Here is a 17,922-nt window from a genome sequence, read left to right as displayed (position 1 = left end):
CATTTCCCTCCCCAAATATAAGAAAACACTGGTTTTCCACTGCGTAAGTTTCTTAGAAAGATTTTGTGTTTGAACCAATTGTTCCTAAACTGTGTTTTGTTTTACATCACGGATATCTCTCTTAGTTCTGCTAAGAACTGCTGACATGAGCACTTTTTTAGAGGTAAAGAATAGACAAGTAAGCTGATGGTATAAAATCTATAAAAACATAGATGTACTAATATTCAAACAAGTTTTTAAGCAAAATGCTAAGATGCATACAAAATTGATATAATTGATTTTCTTTAATTTTGTTTTAGGTTTGAAGGGTCTTGGTTTAGAAAATAATAAGATAATTTTCTTTTCATCTCTAGCTGCCCCTAGACAATGCATTGAACTACACTTTGATGAAAAATATTCCATAGAGCCTTCTTGGGAGTGTAAATTTGACCATATTGAAGTACGAGATGGACCTTTTGGCTTTTCCCCAATCATTGGACGTTTCTGTGGACAGCAAAATCCACCTATGATAAAATCCAGTGGCAGATTCCTATGGATTAAATTTTTTGCTGATGGTGAGCTGGAATCTATTGGGTTTTCTGCTCGGTATAATTTTACACCTGGTGAGTACAAACCATCCCACTTTTTGATAGAAAAAGCTTAGCATAGTAACTTTTCTAATGATGTATAATTGTGCTGTTGAATAATGTCTTTAATTGGGACTATGTTTATTATCAAGGAAAGTATTAACAGATCGGAAAATGATAGAAGGTATATATATCTTTTGCATAACAAGTAAGGCTTATTCAAGGAAGAAATTTTCAATACAGTTTTGTCCAAGATGCACATATTCAACTTCTGCAGTTTTTAAAAGAATTGTTTTCAACTGAATTCTATTATAGAAAATAATTCGAAATGTTTCTTGGGAAGTTATGTGTTTTATGCTTGATTGTTACACTGTGCAGCTTTTCTTTCAAAATGATCATTGATTAAGTATTCTAACAAAAAAATGTAATTATCTCAGAAAATTCCATCATTGCTTTTCCACTTCACCAATCATTTCCCCAGCTGAGGTGTGGAATAGTTCTCCCTTTTCAATAAAGCAAACTATTACAAGTATTGCCAGAGGAAGTGTGAGGTTCAAATAGTAAAATGTATTAAACATTTTTCTGAAAAAAAGATGTAAATCTTAATTGTAATTGTACAATTATTCCTTGTCACTTTTTAAATTTAATTCATTAAAGTAAAACAAAATTCATAGTCATACTTTCCATTAATTCCCCTCCTCCCCCCACTTATTAACAAAAGATTGCTGATTTTAAATTTCATTTTTGGCTGCAGCTACACTATACTGCACTGCACTGCTGGATTTGACGTAGTTCTGTACCTTCTTATGTATTGAGTGATGAGTCATACCTTAATATAGCTCACTCTAAAGCACTGTAATTATTATGTAATTTTGTCAATTATGTTACTATTGTTTCAGCTAAATTGTTGTATTAGGTGGAACAATATGCTTTAGAATATCTGCTAAAATTAACAGGCCCCAAATTCTGCTTGCTGAATTATTCCAGTAACATCATAGAAGATAGCAGGACTACTTGAATGTTCCTCTATGCGGTTTTCTTTCCCTAATGCAAGGAAAATAGTTACAAAATTACCCAGCATAGTTCAATTTTCTTTTAAGTCAAAGATACTGTCTTCCAGAGGGTAAACATATTTAGAAGGTTCAAACAGCAACAGGACACAGTATTTCTGTAGCAAATAACCTGATAGCCAGATATAAGTATCTCTTGTAAATGCAAAGGCAATGGATGAAATTTTACTATATCCACACGTACTTGTCTCTGAAAAGTGAGTTAAATTTGTATCTTTCATTTACTCTGTGGGCTTTTGCCATTTTTCTCCCCACCTCCACCAAAAGTTCTTTGCTTTAGATTTCATGTCCTTCTTGTTTCAAAGGGTTATGTATTATGGTTGAAAAGATGCTCATAGCACAATCTGCAGCTTATTCTGTCTAAAAAACTCTCAAGTGAAAAACAATTTCATGGACCATGTTTTATCCTCGTTCTTTTTCTACTGATGTAAGGTGGATTTCTACACAGAGATCAATGCTGGTAAATTGCTATAGCAGCATAAATTATTCCAGACTTCAGATGGAATAGCTATGTCTTTTCTTTTTCTTTTTTTTCTTGTTTTTTTCCCCTTGCCTCCATAGATTTCAATTGGAAACTCTGCAAATGATAGAGGTTTTCTAGGAATATTGGCCAAAATAAGAATATGATTAATCTGACAAGTGCAAACCAGCACTGCTGCCTCCTTGATCCCCAGTAACAGGAAGCAGGTCTCATTCTGTGTGATTACTTGACCAGTCCTTCATTATGTAGGCATGGATGAGGCTTGACATTTTGAGATCCCTTGTCCAAATGTGAGCAGTGGGAGGGGTCACTGTCAACTCATCAAAAAGAGTGATGGCTTTCAAGAGTGTATAAAAGAGCAGCATAGAGAGGAATTGTCTCCAGAAATTATCGCCTAAACCATCTAGATCCATCTTGGCTAGTGACAACTTATCAAATTAAATTACGAACAACAGAGAGAGCAGAAGAAAATTTTCAGCTAACCTCTCTTAAAGAACATCAAGAAAATGATCCAAAGCAAAGACTCATTTGGAAACTATTGGTGTCTAGACCAGCTGAACACTCAGGGGAGATGTAGTTTGTCACATCCATCTCACTGGGCACAAGCCACACACTCTGCCTCACTGCAGCTTGCATAAGAGGCTTCCTCCATCCCAATGACAAGCACAACAGAGCCATTTCTTTAGTACCAGCAATCTTTGATGTTGCCCACCCGTGTGGTCCCCACCCACCCCTGAAATGTTCTTCAGCTGCCACTTTTGCATTCAATATCTTGATGGAGGCTCTGTTTTTTTGATAAAGACAAGAAATGTGATGTTGAACGTGTGGCAAGATTTTAAAAAATTAAGTAAGTAAATTTGACTGAATGGAAGTTGCAACCATTTGTTGTTATTTGAATGGTACCTAGAGAAGCAGGGAAAGAAATTATTTACTCTGTCTCCAGGGTGTACAAAACCAGCTAACTGGATGAAGTTGAAAAAAGGATCAATTAGGGTATCAGGAAAAATGTTCCAATGAAGATCTATTAGTCTGTGCAAATGGAAAGAGCCCTGTCACCTGAGGCATTTTAAAACGAGCTTGGACTAAGTCCTAAAAAAAAGAAATTATATAGAACAATCCCAAGGAACAGACTAATATTTTGCAATTACTAGAACATTTCTGTTTAGTAATTTCTTTGACTCCTTGGTATTGAAATGGTTGGAACTCCATCCACCGATGCAAAAGTCCAGTGGAGTTTCAACAGTCTCTCAACGGGCTGGGGTTTCAGGCATCTTGAAACAAACATAATTCTCTTGCCATAAATTCTGTTCCATTTAAATAGATTATTTTTCAGAGCACCTTTCAGCACTCTAAAAGGTGAGATCTAGCAGAAGAAACAACTTTAATGACAAATCCAGAACTACACACAAAACCAACACAAACACACTCAGGAAGTGGTAAAACTACTGAAAATTATGCAAAACTGTTCCTTATTAAGAGGATAATTTAGGCTTTCATTTTTGTGATATTATAAATTATAGTGTTAAGCAAGGTGTGGTTGAATGAAGCTGTATGTGCGGTATAAACATCGACTATTTTAAATGTCAAAACTCTGGGTTAAGGGAAGAAGTCGTCTTTTTTGTTCATATTATTACAGCTAAATACCAGTAATAACCAAATGCAATTTGGATGTAAAGTAAATTTGCAATCATTTTGTATACATGAGAGTTCATAAGTAAAACAAAACATACTTACTTTTTATGTACTATTTTATTTTTGATTGTTAAATGCTGATTAACTGTGATCATTTCATGGAACTATCTGAACCTATGAAACCTTCATAAATGTATACAAACATTTTGTTGTGTTTTTGCAAATCTCATGTATAGAACAAAAACCATATCAGACTACAAGATTTTCAAGTTGCTCTGGTTCATTTTGAATGCAAATATGATTGGCTAGGGAAAGACACATGAGACAAGTCACATGATAATTCTTTCTGGCTCTTGCTTTGTCATTCTTTAGGCCATGGGAAGGCTTACACCTGAAATTGCATTTCACATCTCTGGGTCCTTGGACTCAATCCGTTACCCTCATTTTTCCTAAAAAGTTATGTCTCAAGAAGATTTTCCAAAATGGTGTTGAATCACTGTTTTGTGTAGAAAAACTCAAATATTACTTCAAGGGGACTTATTCTTGACAACCATTCTTTGAAATGAGTCAATTTTTTAGTGTAGACAAGGATTCAGACAGAGAGGATATGTTTATTTGAGCTTTCTTACTCAGCTAGAATAATCAGATTTCTGTTCATCCTGGTCCCTGATTTTGCAGGACAGTGGCTTAAGATTGCACATCATTACTTTCAGTTCCTTCACTTAGTAAAAGCCATCTGTGTTTTTATTTAGCCTCATTAACATAAAGGTCAGTCAGTAATGTTTTCTGTTCAACTGCCTGATAATGGAAAAAGAAAAAAAGCTTTATAGTCTTTCATGTCCCGAAAAGTGGAGTGTAAAACACTGTCTAATCAGAATAACAGTGCTTTTACGTCCCCATTGCAGTGGTATAAGTAGCTGTAGAATGTCAGAGTGGTAGAATAATGACATCATCTATCTTGACAAAAAAAACCCACAACCCAAATTATTTCTGATTGGGGAATTTCTGTATTTTAGGACTGATGAAAAAATTAATGTGATTTATTAAATTCAGTCACAATTCTAAACAACTTAGCTAAGGTACTGTCAAATCATTTTGCCATCTAATGTCCATGTCCTGCCTTGTGTGTATTTAAGGAAGGGGTATTTCCTAGGCATCTGGGACAGCTGAATACTTGTGGGAGCTTGCTCACTTGCTTTTATTTATGTCTTTATTTATTTTTGTGTTCTCTTCTGAACTTTGTCTGATTGCTTCTAAGTTAACATCAGCAGTGACAACAACTTTTAACCAACTTGTAATCCAGTTAAGTTTTTTGAGAAACAATAAACAATCTCAGAGACATGCAACTTTGAGTCAATTATTTTTCCTTTGGGATCAGAGTTGGTTTGAAATTATGAGAAATTACTCATTATCACTCTTTGCTTAAACTTTTGAGACAGAACCTTCTGATGTTTTTTTTTAAAAAAAAAAGTGTGAATTTGTTTTATTTATTGAGATTTCTAGCCCTCAGCACTTCAAATTGTTATAACTTCCCTGAGTTATGAACTTTTAGTGTGTTCATACAAGTGTGCAACAGTCAGGCACTTCATTGCTGTTTACAATCTATAGGGCATCTGGTCTTGTGAATGTGAAGGAATTTCACTCTAACATCTAGGATGATGCACTTGCATGTGACATTGAAAATTATGGTCAACTGCATAAATATTGTCTTTTCAATGGAATTTGATTTGTGTTGTGCTGTTCTATAGGTTCCATTAACTTACAGGAACTGTAGGATTATGCCCAGAGTATTTCAGTACCATAAATGTGGGAATGTAATGGGATAATATGTTTATTTTAAATTTCAAGTAAAAAATAATTTCTTATGTGGAGCAAATGAGTATCTAAAAGATGTCACAGGATTCTCAGGTCCCATATTACCTCTTGTTATCATATACTTATATTTTTGCTTTCTACAATACACAAAAGGCAACTGCAGAACTTCCTAGTTTAGAAATCCCTGCATGCTGGGAGTATCATATTACCAACAGAAAGAAGTTGAACACTTAAGTTCCTACCATGTTGAGCTTTGCTGTAAAAATAAGAGCAATAGAAATACAAGATATAGTTTTAAGTATTCTAACATTGGAAGAAAGAAAAAAAAACCCAAGAGCTGCGTTAACTAGGGACATTAGAGTTGCATTTGTATTGACTGTGTATGAATATTGGAGTGAAGGGGCTCTCCAAGTCATGTAGTGTTGTCTCTCACACTGGGACTGCAAGCATCAAGTTTCCAACTCATCATAAATATTTAAATTCATATCCTTCTGTTGATAGATCTTAAAAGACTTTCAGGGTTAATTTTATTTGGGTATTTTCTGCTTCAGCCATTGTTATGGAAGACCTGTTCCAGGATCCAAATTATTAGGAATGGTCTTCTGATTTCTTACCAAAAGTTATTCATAGCCAGCTTATGTCTTTGACTTCTTGTACCAATGTTACTTGTTAGCCTTGAAATGTCTTTTCTCACCAGGACTATACACCACTGCATCATGAGCTTCGAGATGGCAGTCATCTCTTTTTTAAGATGTCAGTTTGCTTGTCTACGCAAGTCAAATTCTTGTACTGTCTTTTTACGCCATAGGCTCTTTGTTCCCCCTGTCATCAGTACCACCCCTCCTCTCTCCAAGAATCTCTTCTCTGTAACCATTCCACAAGTTAAACACAGACTTCTAGAGGAGGTTTACTAGGATATTGTACTGCAGTACAGGTATAAATAATTCTTTTCTACCTCCACCAGAAATAGCTTTCTTGATATGTAGGTGATCTCAACAATAAAGGTGATTATGCTGTTGCATTGCTAAATAATATTTACAGAGGAACCACATTTCTCTGACAAAAAGTTTATCTTCGGAAGCACCTGGGAGGAACCTTTAGCAAGCTTAGGTGTGCATTCAAAAATAATACTAGAAAAATCAATATTTTTAGATTAAGCTGTGTTTTTACACCACCATTGTCATCATTCTCAAAATAGTTTATGTTCCTACTTGTTACAGAACAATTAAACAAAATCTTAGAGGCAGGACAGGATTTTCCTTAAATAAGGTCTTTTCTTATGCTCTTTCCCCTAAGGATATACTTCTGGTTTTATGCAAATACTACACTGAGTTAGCTTAACCTTAGGTCTGATATAGAGTGATTACCCTTTGCTTTAAACACTTGCAAAATGTAGAAATAACCAGTGAGCCCTGGGCATTATCTTTCCCTATTAATTCTTGATTAAAACACTTGGAAAGGGCAGAGCAGGGAAGATAATATGGAATTTGTACCAAACAGAACACCTGGGTACTTGTCTTCCACATGTGTTTGGAAAAAACTTGTTTACAAAGAGAATTTTCACTACTAATATGCATATTCAGAATAGCACCTCCATAGTATCTTACTTGGTAGTTCTCATTCAAATATTTAACACCTATTTCTCCAGGCAAAAAAGGAGGAACTTTGTGCCTCATATGTAATGAGTAAGGAGTTTCTGAATACTCTTCAAAGTTGTTCCAGATCATCTGACTTCCTTCTCTGGCAGGTTTTCTAATAGCTCTTACTGGGATGCACTTCTGGCTGATTGTGTTGTGGCCTCATCCTGGCAACACTGTTGTCTGTAATAGTTTCTCTTAGTGACCTTGGAGATGTGGATGTCTGCAGAGATTCTGCTGACATTGAAGCAATTCTTTTTCTTTACTTATCCATTCCTTAAGCCGTTGAATTTTCATCTGTATGTATTGTATCTACAGGTTTCTGAGGTGTTACGGGTATAGCCAATAAATCTTGACAATCACCTCAGTGCTTTTGTCTAATCAGCATGACTGTGGCCCTTCTCTTAGGCAGAGAAACTATTTTTTATTCTAGCCACAGAGTTGCAAGTGGTCTGATTCCTTAGCTGCCCATATAGAAAATGATGCTTTTATGTTAGATACAAAAGCATGTTTACATCACTTGTTTTCAGTCACCCATATTTGTTAATTTGATATTTGCATAAGTTCAAGTAACCATGATTGTTGATTTTTTTGTTATTGTCTGTTTAATGAAGTATTTCTCAATTCTAACGGCAATAAGTAAGGATCCTTGTTGACATATTTAGCTTCCCTTAACAGATTTTTCACTCTTTGAATAGTGCTTCTAGCTAATTCTCCTTAAAGAAATGCACACAAACCCTTGTTAGAAAGCTCCCAGTCCTCTGTAACTAATAAAAAGGGCTCTTGCCCAATAATTAGTAGCTCTGATTCTGCACACTGTAGTCTTTGGAAAAGTCAGTCATGTTTCTTTTTCTAGAATTGAATATTTTTGCTGTATGCAATGGTTAGCAAATTAGTAAATGTATCAAATTCAAAATACATCCTCTCTCAGCCTTTATTGTGTATACTTACCAACTGTCTATCATTGGTTGATTTTCTGAGGGTACTATTCATATTTTTTGTAAAGAGGTCAATCCAGAGAGTCATTTGCTTACCAGTACTGAGGTGAATGTTCTTGAATATTGTTTTCTGTATTTGTAGCTCTAGTAGGTGTATGGTGTCCCCTTAATATATCTTTTGTGATATTGATGGCTATGACCAATGTTGATTTGTTTACTGTCTGTTGAGACATGCACTATGTTACTCTTTCAGATATCACATTTGAGCTTCTTTGGTGCTCAGGTCCAAAAGTAAGATCATGCTTTGATACAAATTTTGTCCTAACTATTTTGTAAATAAATTTTTAGCTGGCCCATTGAAGTATCTATGCCTTTGATCTGTCTTCTCTCTCTCTCTTATTATGTGATATCAAATAGCCTGCAATCTTTAATATCATACTGCTCTCATGGGCTAGAGAAATACTATTGTGCGTAGTCTTTTCCGTGTGGGGATAGAGAAATACTATCATGCATAGTCCTCTCCATGTGAGGAGCAGAAATACAAAGATTTCTGAGAGGTAGATGTCATCTGTATGGGTAATTCTAGCCAATGTGTGTATTGGTAGACACGAACCTCATGGAAAATCAAGAGCTTGAATCAAGCCTCTGAACACCCAGACTTACTCCTATCTGTTTTTTTCCCTTTCTCTCTTTCACTCTCTCTCTGTACAATTGCAACCTACCTCAAGCTGCCGACAAGCTCTTTTACCATATATATCTTGGCCTTATACATACACTAAGGAGTTATGAACAAACCTCATCTCAGTAACTTTAACTGATTTTATGTATACAATAAATGCAGGTATGTTATCCTAAAAATTATTATGACAAATTGAGGAAGTGAGAAGTTCAATTTTTTAAGTCCAAGTCCAATCTTAAAAGAATCCAATCTTTAAAACATGAAAATCTGTAATGAAGAGGTATATAATGGTAATAATGGGTTCATGCAAGAGTCACCTGCTTATTGTCAGTGTTGTTTAATGTTTGTGAATGCTGAGAAGATTAAAGGGTTTTTTCTTTATAATATTAATTCACATTATATAGCAATATTCCTTTAAAATCTCATAAGTAACATATTCTGGTCAGCAGGGTAAGGTTAACAAAAAGTTCAGCCAGCAAATAAAGGATGTCACAAGTGTCTGACATCCCTATTTAAAGTTTCAGAATTTGCTAGCCTCCTGTGGTCTGTTTCTATAATGTCAAATAATGTAATTTACACTGTATCTTGTAGGTATTTTATTAGTTAGCTTTGAAATAATAATAAAAAAAAAGTCACATAATTTTCATTCCTGCAAATCTTTGAAATCATCTTTACATGCAGAATGCCACTAGCACAGCTACAGTTTTTCTTTTGTTTGGGAAAGCCAGTAAGTCATTTTTGTTCAATTTATGTTCAATGTGTAGATATTTTCAATTTGCACACAATTTTTATTGTGGCAAGTCCAAATGCTAGGTGTCTTTATTTTTTTCTCTGCAAAACCTGTTCATTTCACTAAGGCCCTTGAGCCAAATAAGAATAACAGGTACTATAACACTGTAATCCATCAAAAATCTCTGAAATTACTTTCTGATATGCCCAAGGTTAATTCCAAAGAACAGTTGCTTAAGCTTACTATACTCAAATACTGCACTGACAAGCCACTAGTTCTAGTCCCAGTTTAGCAAAGAACTTCAGGAAGCCTACATTTAAGCATGTACCTAAATCTGTCCAGTCTCTAGGCTTGGGTACTTACTTAAAGGTAAGTACGTTTAAATAATGTCCTCTACCTTTTCATCTATTGAACTAAGTAAAAATGAAATATTTGTTTATTTTGGAGAACTGAACTATTATTTCTTCAACTCTTTTCATGAATTAAAAACTATTTTACTACCTTTACACAAATTATGTGGTAGATATATATCAATTCAGTGTTTGTCTGTTTGAACATCATCACACTAATATAGCCTTAAGTAGGTTCAACTTATTCACTAACTACCAATTTTCACTTGTTTTCATATTCTGTTACAGTAAGTTGAGTTTTTGTTGGAGTTAGAACATCATGGTTAGTGATTTGTCTGTCTTCCTGTGCTATTTTTTTCCTCTAGATATTCTTGACCTTAAAAAATCACCTTGGAATCGTCTGAAATGAAATTATTTTCTGTATGTAAAAACATATAATTTTCTTCAACCATGCTTAGAACAGAATTCATTCAGATAAGTTTTTGGTCCGACTCAGTTTGTCAATCAGGTTTACAAGTTGTAAAATGAAGTTATACTAGTTCTGCAACCATTTGCAATGAGTACTGGTTCCACTCCTTGGATTTTAAATTTTAAACATAAAATAAAGTTTCCAGTAGATTTTTACTACATTCCCACTACTTAAACTTGTGGTAGTGCATCCATTGCCACATGGGCTTTTTAAAATAAAATGGATCAGTACTTAAGGATATTTTTTTTAAAGGGACAATTATTTATTGATAAGAAAAGAGGGATGTGATTTTTTTTGTGTTATGATGTGTTCTTTTCTCTAAAATTGGAAGTTAAGCTCCCAGACAAAATCTCCACAAACAAAAGGTACCTAGGGAAAGCCAAGACGCTCTTTAGTATCTTGCTCTTTCTGCAAAAATCTCATCTCCTCACTCTAGCTGATTTTGGAACTCAGTAGAAGTCAGGACCGAGGAGTAGTAGCCTTTATCGCACACCTTTCTAATAATGAAGAAACTCAGATCTCTCAAGCTTGAGCTAGCTCAGCTGCAGATCTTCCAAAGAATGGTGTCTGTCTTCCATGCTGTATGTTGGCGGCAGCTATGACTATTTATCACTAGTTTATTTACTCCTACTACTCATTCATTTATTCAGCAATCTGCAGACATTTAAAAGAGCCTACATTCTCTGTTCATTTATTTTCTCAATTCATTTAGGACCAAGCCTAAAGACATTTAGGTGGTGAGACATCTGTTGAAATAAACAACCATTTAAGCAAAAGAACTGGATTTAGGAAGACTCAAATTTAAGAAGTTTATTTTCTTTGTGGACCTGCACTTCATTATCTTTCAATTACATTTTTCATATTTGTATTGTCTGCCTTTCCTTTCCTGTTTAGCTAAAAAAAAAAAAAAACAAAACAAAAACAACTTGATTGATTGTTAGAAATTATTCTAATAATAAAAATGTGATCTTTTTAGTTTATTGCTATAAGGAAATATTTAAAACCACTTTCAAAACTTGCGTTTATAATTACTGAATGAAGACTACAGGATTCCTTAACCCCTCTTGTCTTCCTAAAGTTTTAATGTTTTTTCCCAAAGGGGTTTTGCTGTAGCCCAGTGTTTAATTAACTAGTATAATCTGATGCATAAAAGCATTACCTAAAACTTCATACAATACAAGAAAGATTTCAGCTAAACAGACCAAATTCTTCTCTGGTTTAAGAATGAGACTTCTATTCATACCAGTGAAGTTGGATGCACGGTCAGGCAGGTTGGGTTTAGTCTTGTACTCTGGTCTGCCATGATATATCCAATCTGATTCAAGACTGCTTTGCAATAGTATGGTCATACAGTCTAACTGAGAACCTTTCATTAAAAAGATGCTAGTCATTCTTAATCAAACCAGGTAACATTAGTGTTAGCAAAATTACTTCTGCCCTTAGAGAGCAATTCTCAAGACAGACATTTTCTGTTTCTTATTAAAAATGCATGATATAATAAATACCACAAATATTCAAGTACAAAAATATCTTTTGAAATTGAGAGAACCAGTGCCCTCAAATTATTCTTGCTCTGAAGGCTCTTCTCGATTATGTCAAATGCACATTGTTTACATGATCACAGCATAGTGTGCAATTCACTAGGTAAATGAGTGTCTGACATTCATGTTTCCTCAAATAGATTTATAGAGGAATTTTAACTTCAGTGAGACAAAATGTTTTGGTCTATGCTACACAGTCTAAAATGGACTTTCAGTTAATTTTTTTTTAATGTTTAGAGTGGTGAGATCTACCAAACAATTGAGAATGCCATTGAAAGGAATAAATTAATTGCAAAATTGTGAAAATAAGTAAGCAAATGCTTTTGATCAATGTTTTAAAAATATTGCTTCAGAGATCGTTACACATCAGAGATGTAGAAAGTTTATTTGAATACCTTGATGTCAAAAGGTATCTAATATCCAGCAATTTGCGTTAAGAAAGATTGCTTGAGTCCCAAGTAAGATGCTGAGAACAGAATTGCCAAATATTTTCTGAGATTTCAGATTCAAATAAACTGATGTCTGTGGCACATCCATTATTAAAAATTTGTACTAGAGTGACAGAAGCAGGCAGCGTGAAATGTGTTATTCTAGTCACACATCAGTCCCCTAGATGACACCGAGAAGCCGGAAGATGTTGTGTAACAGGACTTACAAACATCATTTGCCAGATGTTATCTGATAGTTGAAGCTCAAGAGACAATGTTATCAAATCTGCCGGTTGCAGTATGTGGGTTAATAAAAGATTGTATGATACCACTTCTTGTTTTCTCTTGATTTTTTTCCTTTTTTTTCCTGTAGCTTATTTCTCAACTCTAGGTGAAAATCAATATTAAAAGAGAATGCAGAAAATTATTATTAAAAATATTTTGTTCTTTAATGCTGATTTCATTATGTGGATTAGACTGTTGGTTATTAACTGCTACCAACTACAAAGTCCATATTGAAATTGTATAAAATGAGTTTACAGGTTGGGGTTTTTTTAATAAAAGGCATACTGGCTTAGTAGTTTAAAAATCAGATTTGGGTAATTTGAATCTCTGTAATTGTATGTGCTCTCCCCACAAGAATAATTTGTAGCATTAATATAGTTGTTTGTATTGCAGAATATTGCATATCAGTGATAGTCCAATATACATATAAATCAATGATTTACCAAATACTTTTAAATGAAAGGTTTTATTTATATTTGATTTTTTTTTTTTTTTTTATCGCTAGAGCTTTAAATGACTCTTTCAAATCAAGCTAGGAAAAATCCTGCTGTTTGGCAGTCAAAAACTTGATCTGGTCAAATTAAATTTAATTATTGCCTGCTGCTTGGATAAGCGGCTGACCCATACTTAAAAATCCTGAGTGCTGCGACTGACCATCATGTTTGACCTGCTGGGGCTGAAAGTGAAAACTGTCCTGTTACCTCATTTCTTCTAAATATTGCCACATCAGTAGAAGAACTGGTCAATCTCTAATCAGTACCCACTTTGCTGTTCTTTTCCCAGTCTCTTCAGCCAGTTAATGGCAACATTGGCTATTGTATAAAGTAGGCATAAGGACTTAGGAACACTGCCTTTCCAAAGTGTGATTCAATGAATCACAATGGCTTTTTCATGGTGAACGTGATGCAGAAGACCAGTTTTCATTCCCTGTATGAGGCTGAGCCAGTCAATCAGTGTCACGCTCAATAAATCAATTGCTAAATTCAGCTCAGATTGTGGGCCTAAACCTGCTTCTGTTAGAATCAATATTAAAACTGTGAGTAAATCCAGTGGAAATCAGATTGTTGCTTCAGACTGGTAGCTTTTGAATAGAGGAGAAAAACTGCAAATCTGTCAAATTCCATGGAAATTATAATTTTTTAATCTAAATTCCCAAGTTATGATAATAGGATTAAAAATTTACTAATCTATACTGAATATAATCCCTTTTAGGGATAGCTGGATCTGGAGTTTCTGGGGTGAGGAAAAGTCAGTGGTAACTGAGTTTTTATAGACATGAATCTAACTGTATTCAAACTCTAGGTTACAGACCTCCAGTTATCCACAGACCCATTTGTTTGCTGATGTTCATGACAAACCAGTTTGAAAATTCGTTAGTGAACACAGAGCACATGGCATAAATGATATGCAAAGAGGACTGAGGATCCATTAGAAGGATCTTGTTTAAAGAAAAAGTTAAAAAGGTTGAAGACAATACCCTTTGATTTAGAATTTATCATCCTGTTGATTTTTTTCATGTGGGCATGCAGCAAAACATGTCTTACTGTTACTGATGAGCAACAATCTTTATTCATTAATTCAAGGGGAAACCATTTGGAGCTAGGGTTGGTATGAATTATGTTTATTTTATTCAAATACCTAGTAAAGCATACAGTAGGGTTTTCCTCATCAAAATAATAGAAGTCCCAGCTGACCTAGTGTCTTTTTTCTAACAGACTAAATCTACTCTAGGTCAGTATTAGCAATTAATCATGGTTTGAACTGTTCTCTGGCACTTTTAATTGCATGAAATTGGAGAAAAACAATCTATTTGAACAAAAGGGAATGTCGCTCTCATGAAGCTGTAACCAACAAGAAGCAGATGAACAGTAAGGCAAAAAACCTAGCTGTAAAGCTTTGCTTAACCAAAAATTTATAAAAATTATTTCCTCCCGTAATCTCAGGAGAAGTTGAATTTCATAATACTGGAAAGAGTGGAAGGGTTATTGCTCCCTTCCCATATATTATTTATATCCTTTAAATATCTGAATGTTATCTTGCATAATAAAATGTAAAATTCATAAGTTTGTGGGTAATTTAAGTAGCAATTCACAGTTTAACACAGAGTTATCTTCTTTCTCACAACTGGACTATACTGAAACTCTTCCTCAGACAAAACTGCTACCCTATGCTGTTAAAAAAGATGAAGAAACAAAAGAAAGTGCAAGAACATCTCCAAGGAACTGCCACAGTATACTCCGTAGCTAAAGCTGATGAAAACCTCTCTTCTCATTCTGTAGAGAGGGCTTTGGACATTTGGGAAAACTGCTGAGGCCAACAGCTCAGTGCTCCCTAAAAAGACAATTTCGAGGCAGGAAACCTCCTAGAAGTAGCAGAATGAGAAGGAAAGCTCTGGTGTCACTGAAAGCTATACTGCCATGGATGCTAAAAGGACAGGACAGAAGACTTATTTTTCCCACAGTTGTTTCTGGGAGTTGGTGTTGATATGCCTTCCTCAGCAATTCATCAAGCTATGTGGCTTTTAGAGTTCCTCTTCTTGCTCACTGAAAGTGTCTGTGGTGGGAACATATAATTACCATTAGAGTTGACAATTTGGTTTAACAAATGTATTTCACTCTTCCTTTGATATGTTCTAGGTTTTTTTTGTTTTTCTTCAGGTTCCAGTGGGGATGAAAACCTAGAATTTTCCCTTTGATCCTAAACACCAACAGATTTCTACTCTGGATATAGAATAAATTTTGAAAACATCCTGTGACATTGGCTTTTGGAATCTTACAAAGACTTTGTAATAGGAAAGCACTACAACATAATTCATCCAATAACTTTCAAATATCTAGCAGTTGCACAGTAAACTAATGAATGACTTTTTGTCTACAGCTATTTCACTTGTTTCCACTCTAAGGATCATATTTTCTGGAGTACTGTGTCAGGTTCATCTCTTTCTGGTATCTTACAAGGCCAGATGATTAAGCAATTAGTTGTTTTACAAACAAAACTCAGTTCCCTTCCAGTGCTCTCTGACACGGTCATTCACTTTAGCGAAAGACCACCTGGTCCTTTGCTAGGCTGTAAGAGAAAAATATTTGGAGGCGGTGCAAGAAATCTCTTGTTAAAGTGGACGGCAAACTATTCACATGTGGAAACTAGAGGAGATATTTGAGTTTCTCATGTGAGATGCAGTTATCTTCAAAAAGATGCCAATAGCATACATGCCATAGCTGGCATGGCCAGCTGCAGCAGGGGAATGTTAGGAGGTGTAAAAATTATGTTGATGTTTCTGTTTGTATTGGAAATGTGTCTTAATGTGCAGTCAACTACAGGTTATTCAGTACTATATGAAGTAGCACAAATAATATATTCTGTTGACTATAATAGCTGAAAAAAGATGCAGCTCTTCAAAAGAATTGGGAACACTGCAGTGAATGTATTCATTCTGTTGAATGTTCTGAGGTAAAACTAGGAGAAAGCATTTCTCCTATGATAAAATAACAAAGGTTACTTTATATCACCAAGTTATTCCCAGAAGTTCCCTCTCTCCTGGGAAATCCACTCTATGGACTGATACAGCATGAATGGCCTCTCTGAAAAGGATGTGCAGATTTAACACTCAATGGTAGCAAGCAATAACCATGTATATATTGATTCAATCTGAAGAAGTAATGCCTAGCAACCAGTTGTGGCTAAACCCTCTGGATCATTTCCCGTATGCTTCTGCCATGAACTTAAAGTGTTATTTCCTTGGGCTGAGCTAGGAGTCATCTCTAACAAACCAGTGAGACAAATCCTGAGCCTTAGTAATGTGGCGCTGAAATTGCATGACTAGGCCATACTTAGTATTCAACATAATTCAGGAAAAGCTCCATAGCACTTTATGTTGCACATCTTTCTTCCTAGTCAAGTTCAGAGACTGTTAGTCAATCACAGGAAGCCACTGGGATATTTTCCTGGGGGGGGGCGCACACAAGGTGCTGCCCTTGATAGTCAGTCCTGGTGGTCCGGTCAGCTGCACTGTCGCAGCAAGGCTGTATTGCTCAGATAAAGTGGCTCCTGAGCTTGTTCCGTCTTGTTTCACCCATTTCCAGGCAACTGGCCAATAAAGGTATATGCAGCCACAGAAATATTTGTCATAGGAGCATTTTTCCCTTTGTTTCCACACACAGTGTGGTGCATAAGGGGAATATGATGCCTAATTGGAGCACTCAGCTGCTAGTGTAAATATTTAACATAATAAAAATGATCTGCCACATAATCCCACACATATCAGCAAGGGTCCCAGATTTCCTCTTTCCGCTCAGCAGCCTGAGTATGACATTGTTGCCCATTCTTGCTCTCCTTTCTCACTAGGTCAGTTCCAAGAAGCACTTCTTACTTCTGGGATTTAGGTGCACGTGTCAAATAGTCCAAACACCATTTAAGGATGAGACCCAGGCTCTCGTGAGTCCTCTTACCTTCTAACATGGTTCCAACCCATACAGAATTTACACTAGAGAAAGAACCTACTCTAAACAGTTTACAGAGTAGACACAGGAGGCAAGCAGGCTAAGATCTCAAAGCTTGCCATTTTGTGCACGAGAGGACAAATCTAGGTGCAACCTCTGTAATCGTGTGGTCTGTTCCAGTCATTCAGGCACTTCTTGTCTGCTCAGTTTGACCAGTATTAGCAAGGAGTTGTGCAAAGACATGGAATTTCTTTTTCTGATGATATTGCTTTTTCATTTCCAAATGGATGTTAAAGAAACAAGTATTAACTTTTGGTATACAAATGTCTGGCTATTGCTTAAACTTGCAGTATATCTCATCTTCATGAGGTCGTTATAGCTGTGCAGGTTTTAAATCAGTATACTATATTAATTACACTATAAAGACACCTTGATTGTGAGTATGAGCTGAGATTAGTAAAAGTGACAAAGAAAAAACTAAAAAAAAATCATTTTAGAAATCACACTTCTGCACTTCTGGGCAGCAGTTTGTGTTATTTCAACAATATATGGAATCTGGTTAAAGTAACTAAGGCAGGTTGACTGTATTTTTCTAAATAAGATTTTGCTTCACCTACTGCTTGCAGCATTCATTTATAAAATTTCTTCCTAAGACTAATAGTAGCTTTAGTGTACTTTACTGTGAGTTAGATCACCAAAAGCAAGACAAAGTAGTGTCTCCTTATGGACCTACATTCTCAAAAACAGTTTCTCAAACTTCTCCAGAGTACAAATCTTTTTGCTTTATTTGTGTTCATATGGCTTCTTGTTGATCTAATAGCAGGTAGAACTGCAAGGTGAAACAGCAAGAGTCATATTCACT

The 17,922-nt window shown here is 35.3% G+C and overlaps 1 protein-coding gene across 7 annotated transcripts in view; it reads left to right on the top strand.

Annotated features, from left to right (window-relative positions):
• The window catches only part of NETO1 (neuropilin and tolloid like 1), a 69,329-nt gene that overhangs the window by 14,866 nt on the left and 36,541 nt on the right, over window positions 1-17,922 (top strand). For all 7 annotated transcript variants that reach the window (XR_003923016.2, XM_030011778.2, XM_030011777.2 and 4 more), the window contains exon 4: window positions 354-602. Coding sequence is in view for 6 of the 7 variants with exons in the window: in XM_030011778.2 (XP_029867638.1) it covers window positions 354-602 (249 nt within the window). In the remaining variant the exon portion in view is untranslated. The remainder of the gene's footprint in view (window positions 1-353; window positions 603-17,922) is intronic.

Source organism: Aquila chrysaetos, chromosome 4, assembly GCF_900496995.4.
Source record: "Aquila chrysaetos chrysaetos chromosome 4, bAquChr1.4, whole genome shotgun sequence".
Classification (NCBI taxonomy): Eukaryota; Metazoa; Chordata; class Aves; order Accipitriformes; family Accipitridae; genus Aquila; species Aquila chrysaetos.
This window is presented reverse-complemented; position numbering and strand designations above follow the sequence as displayed.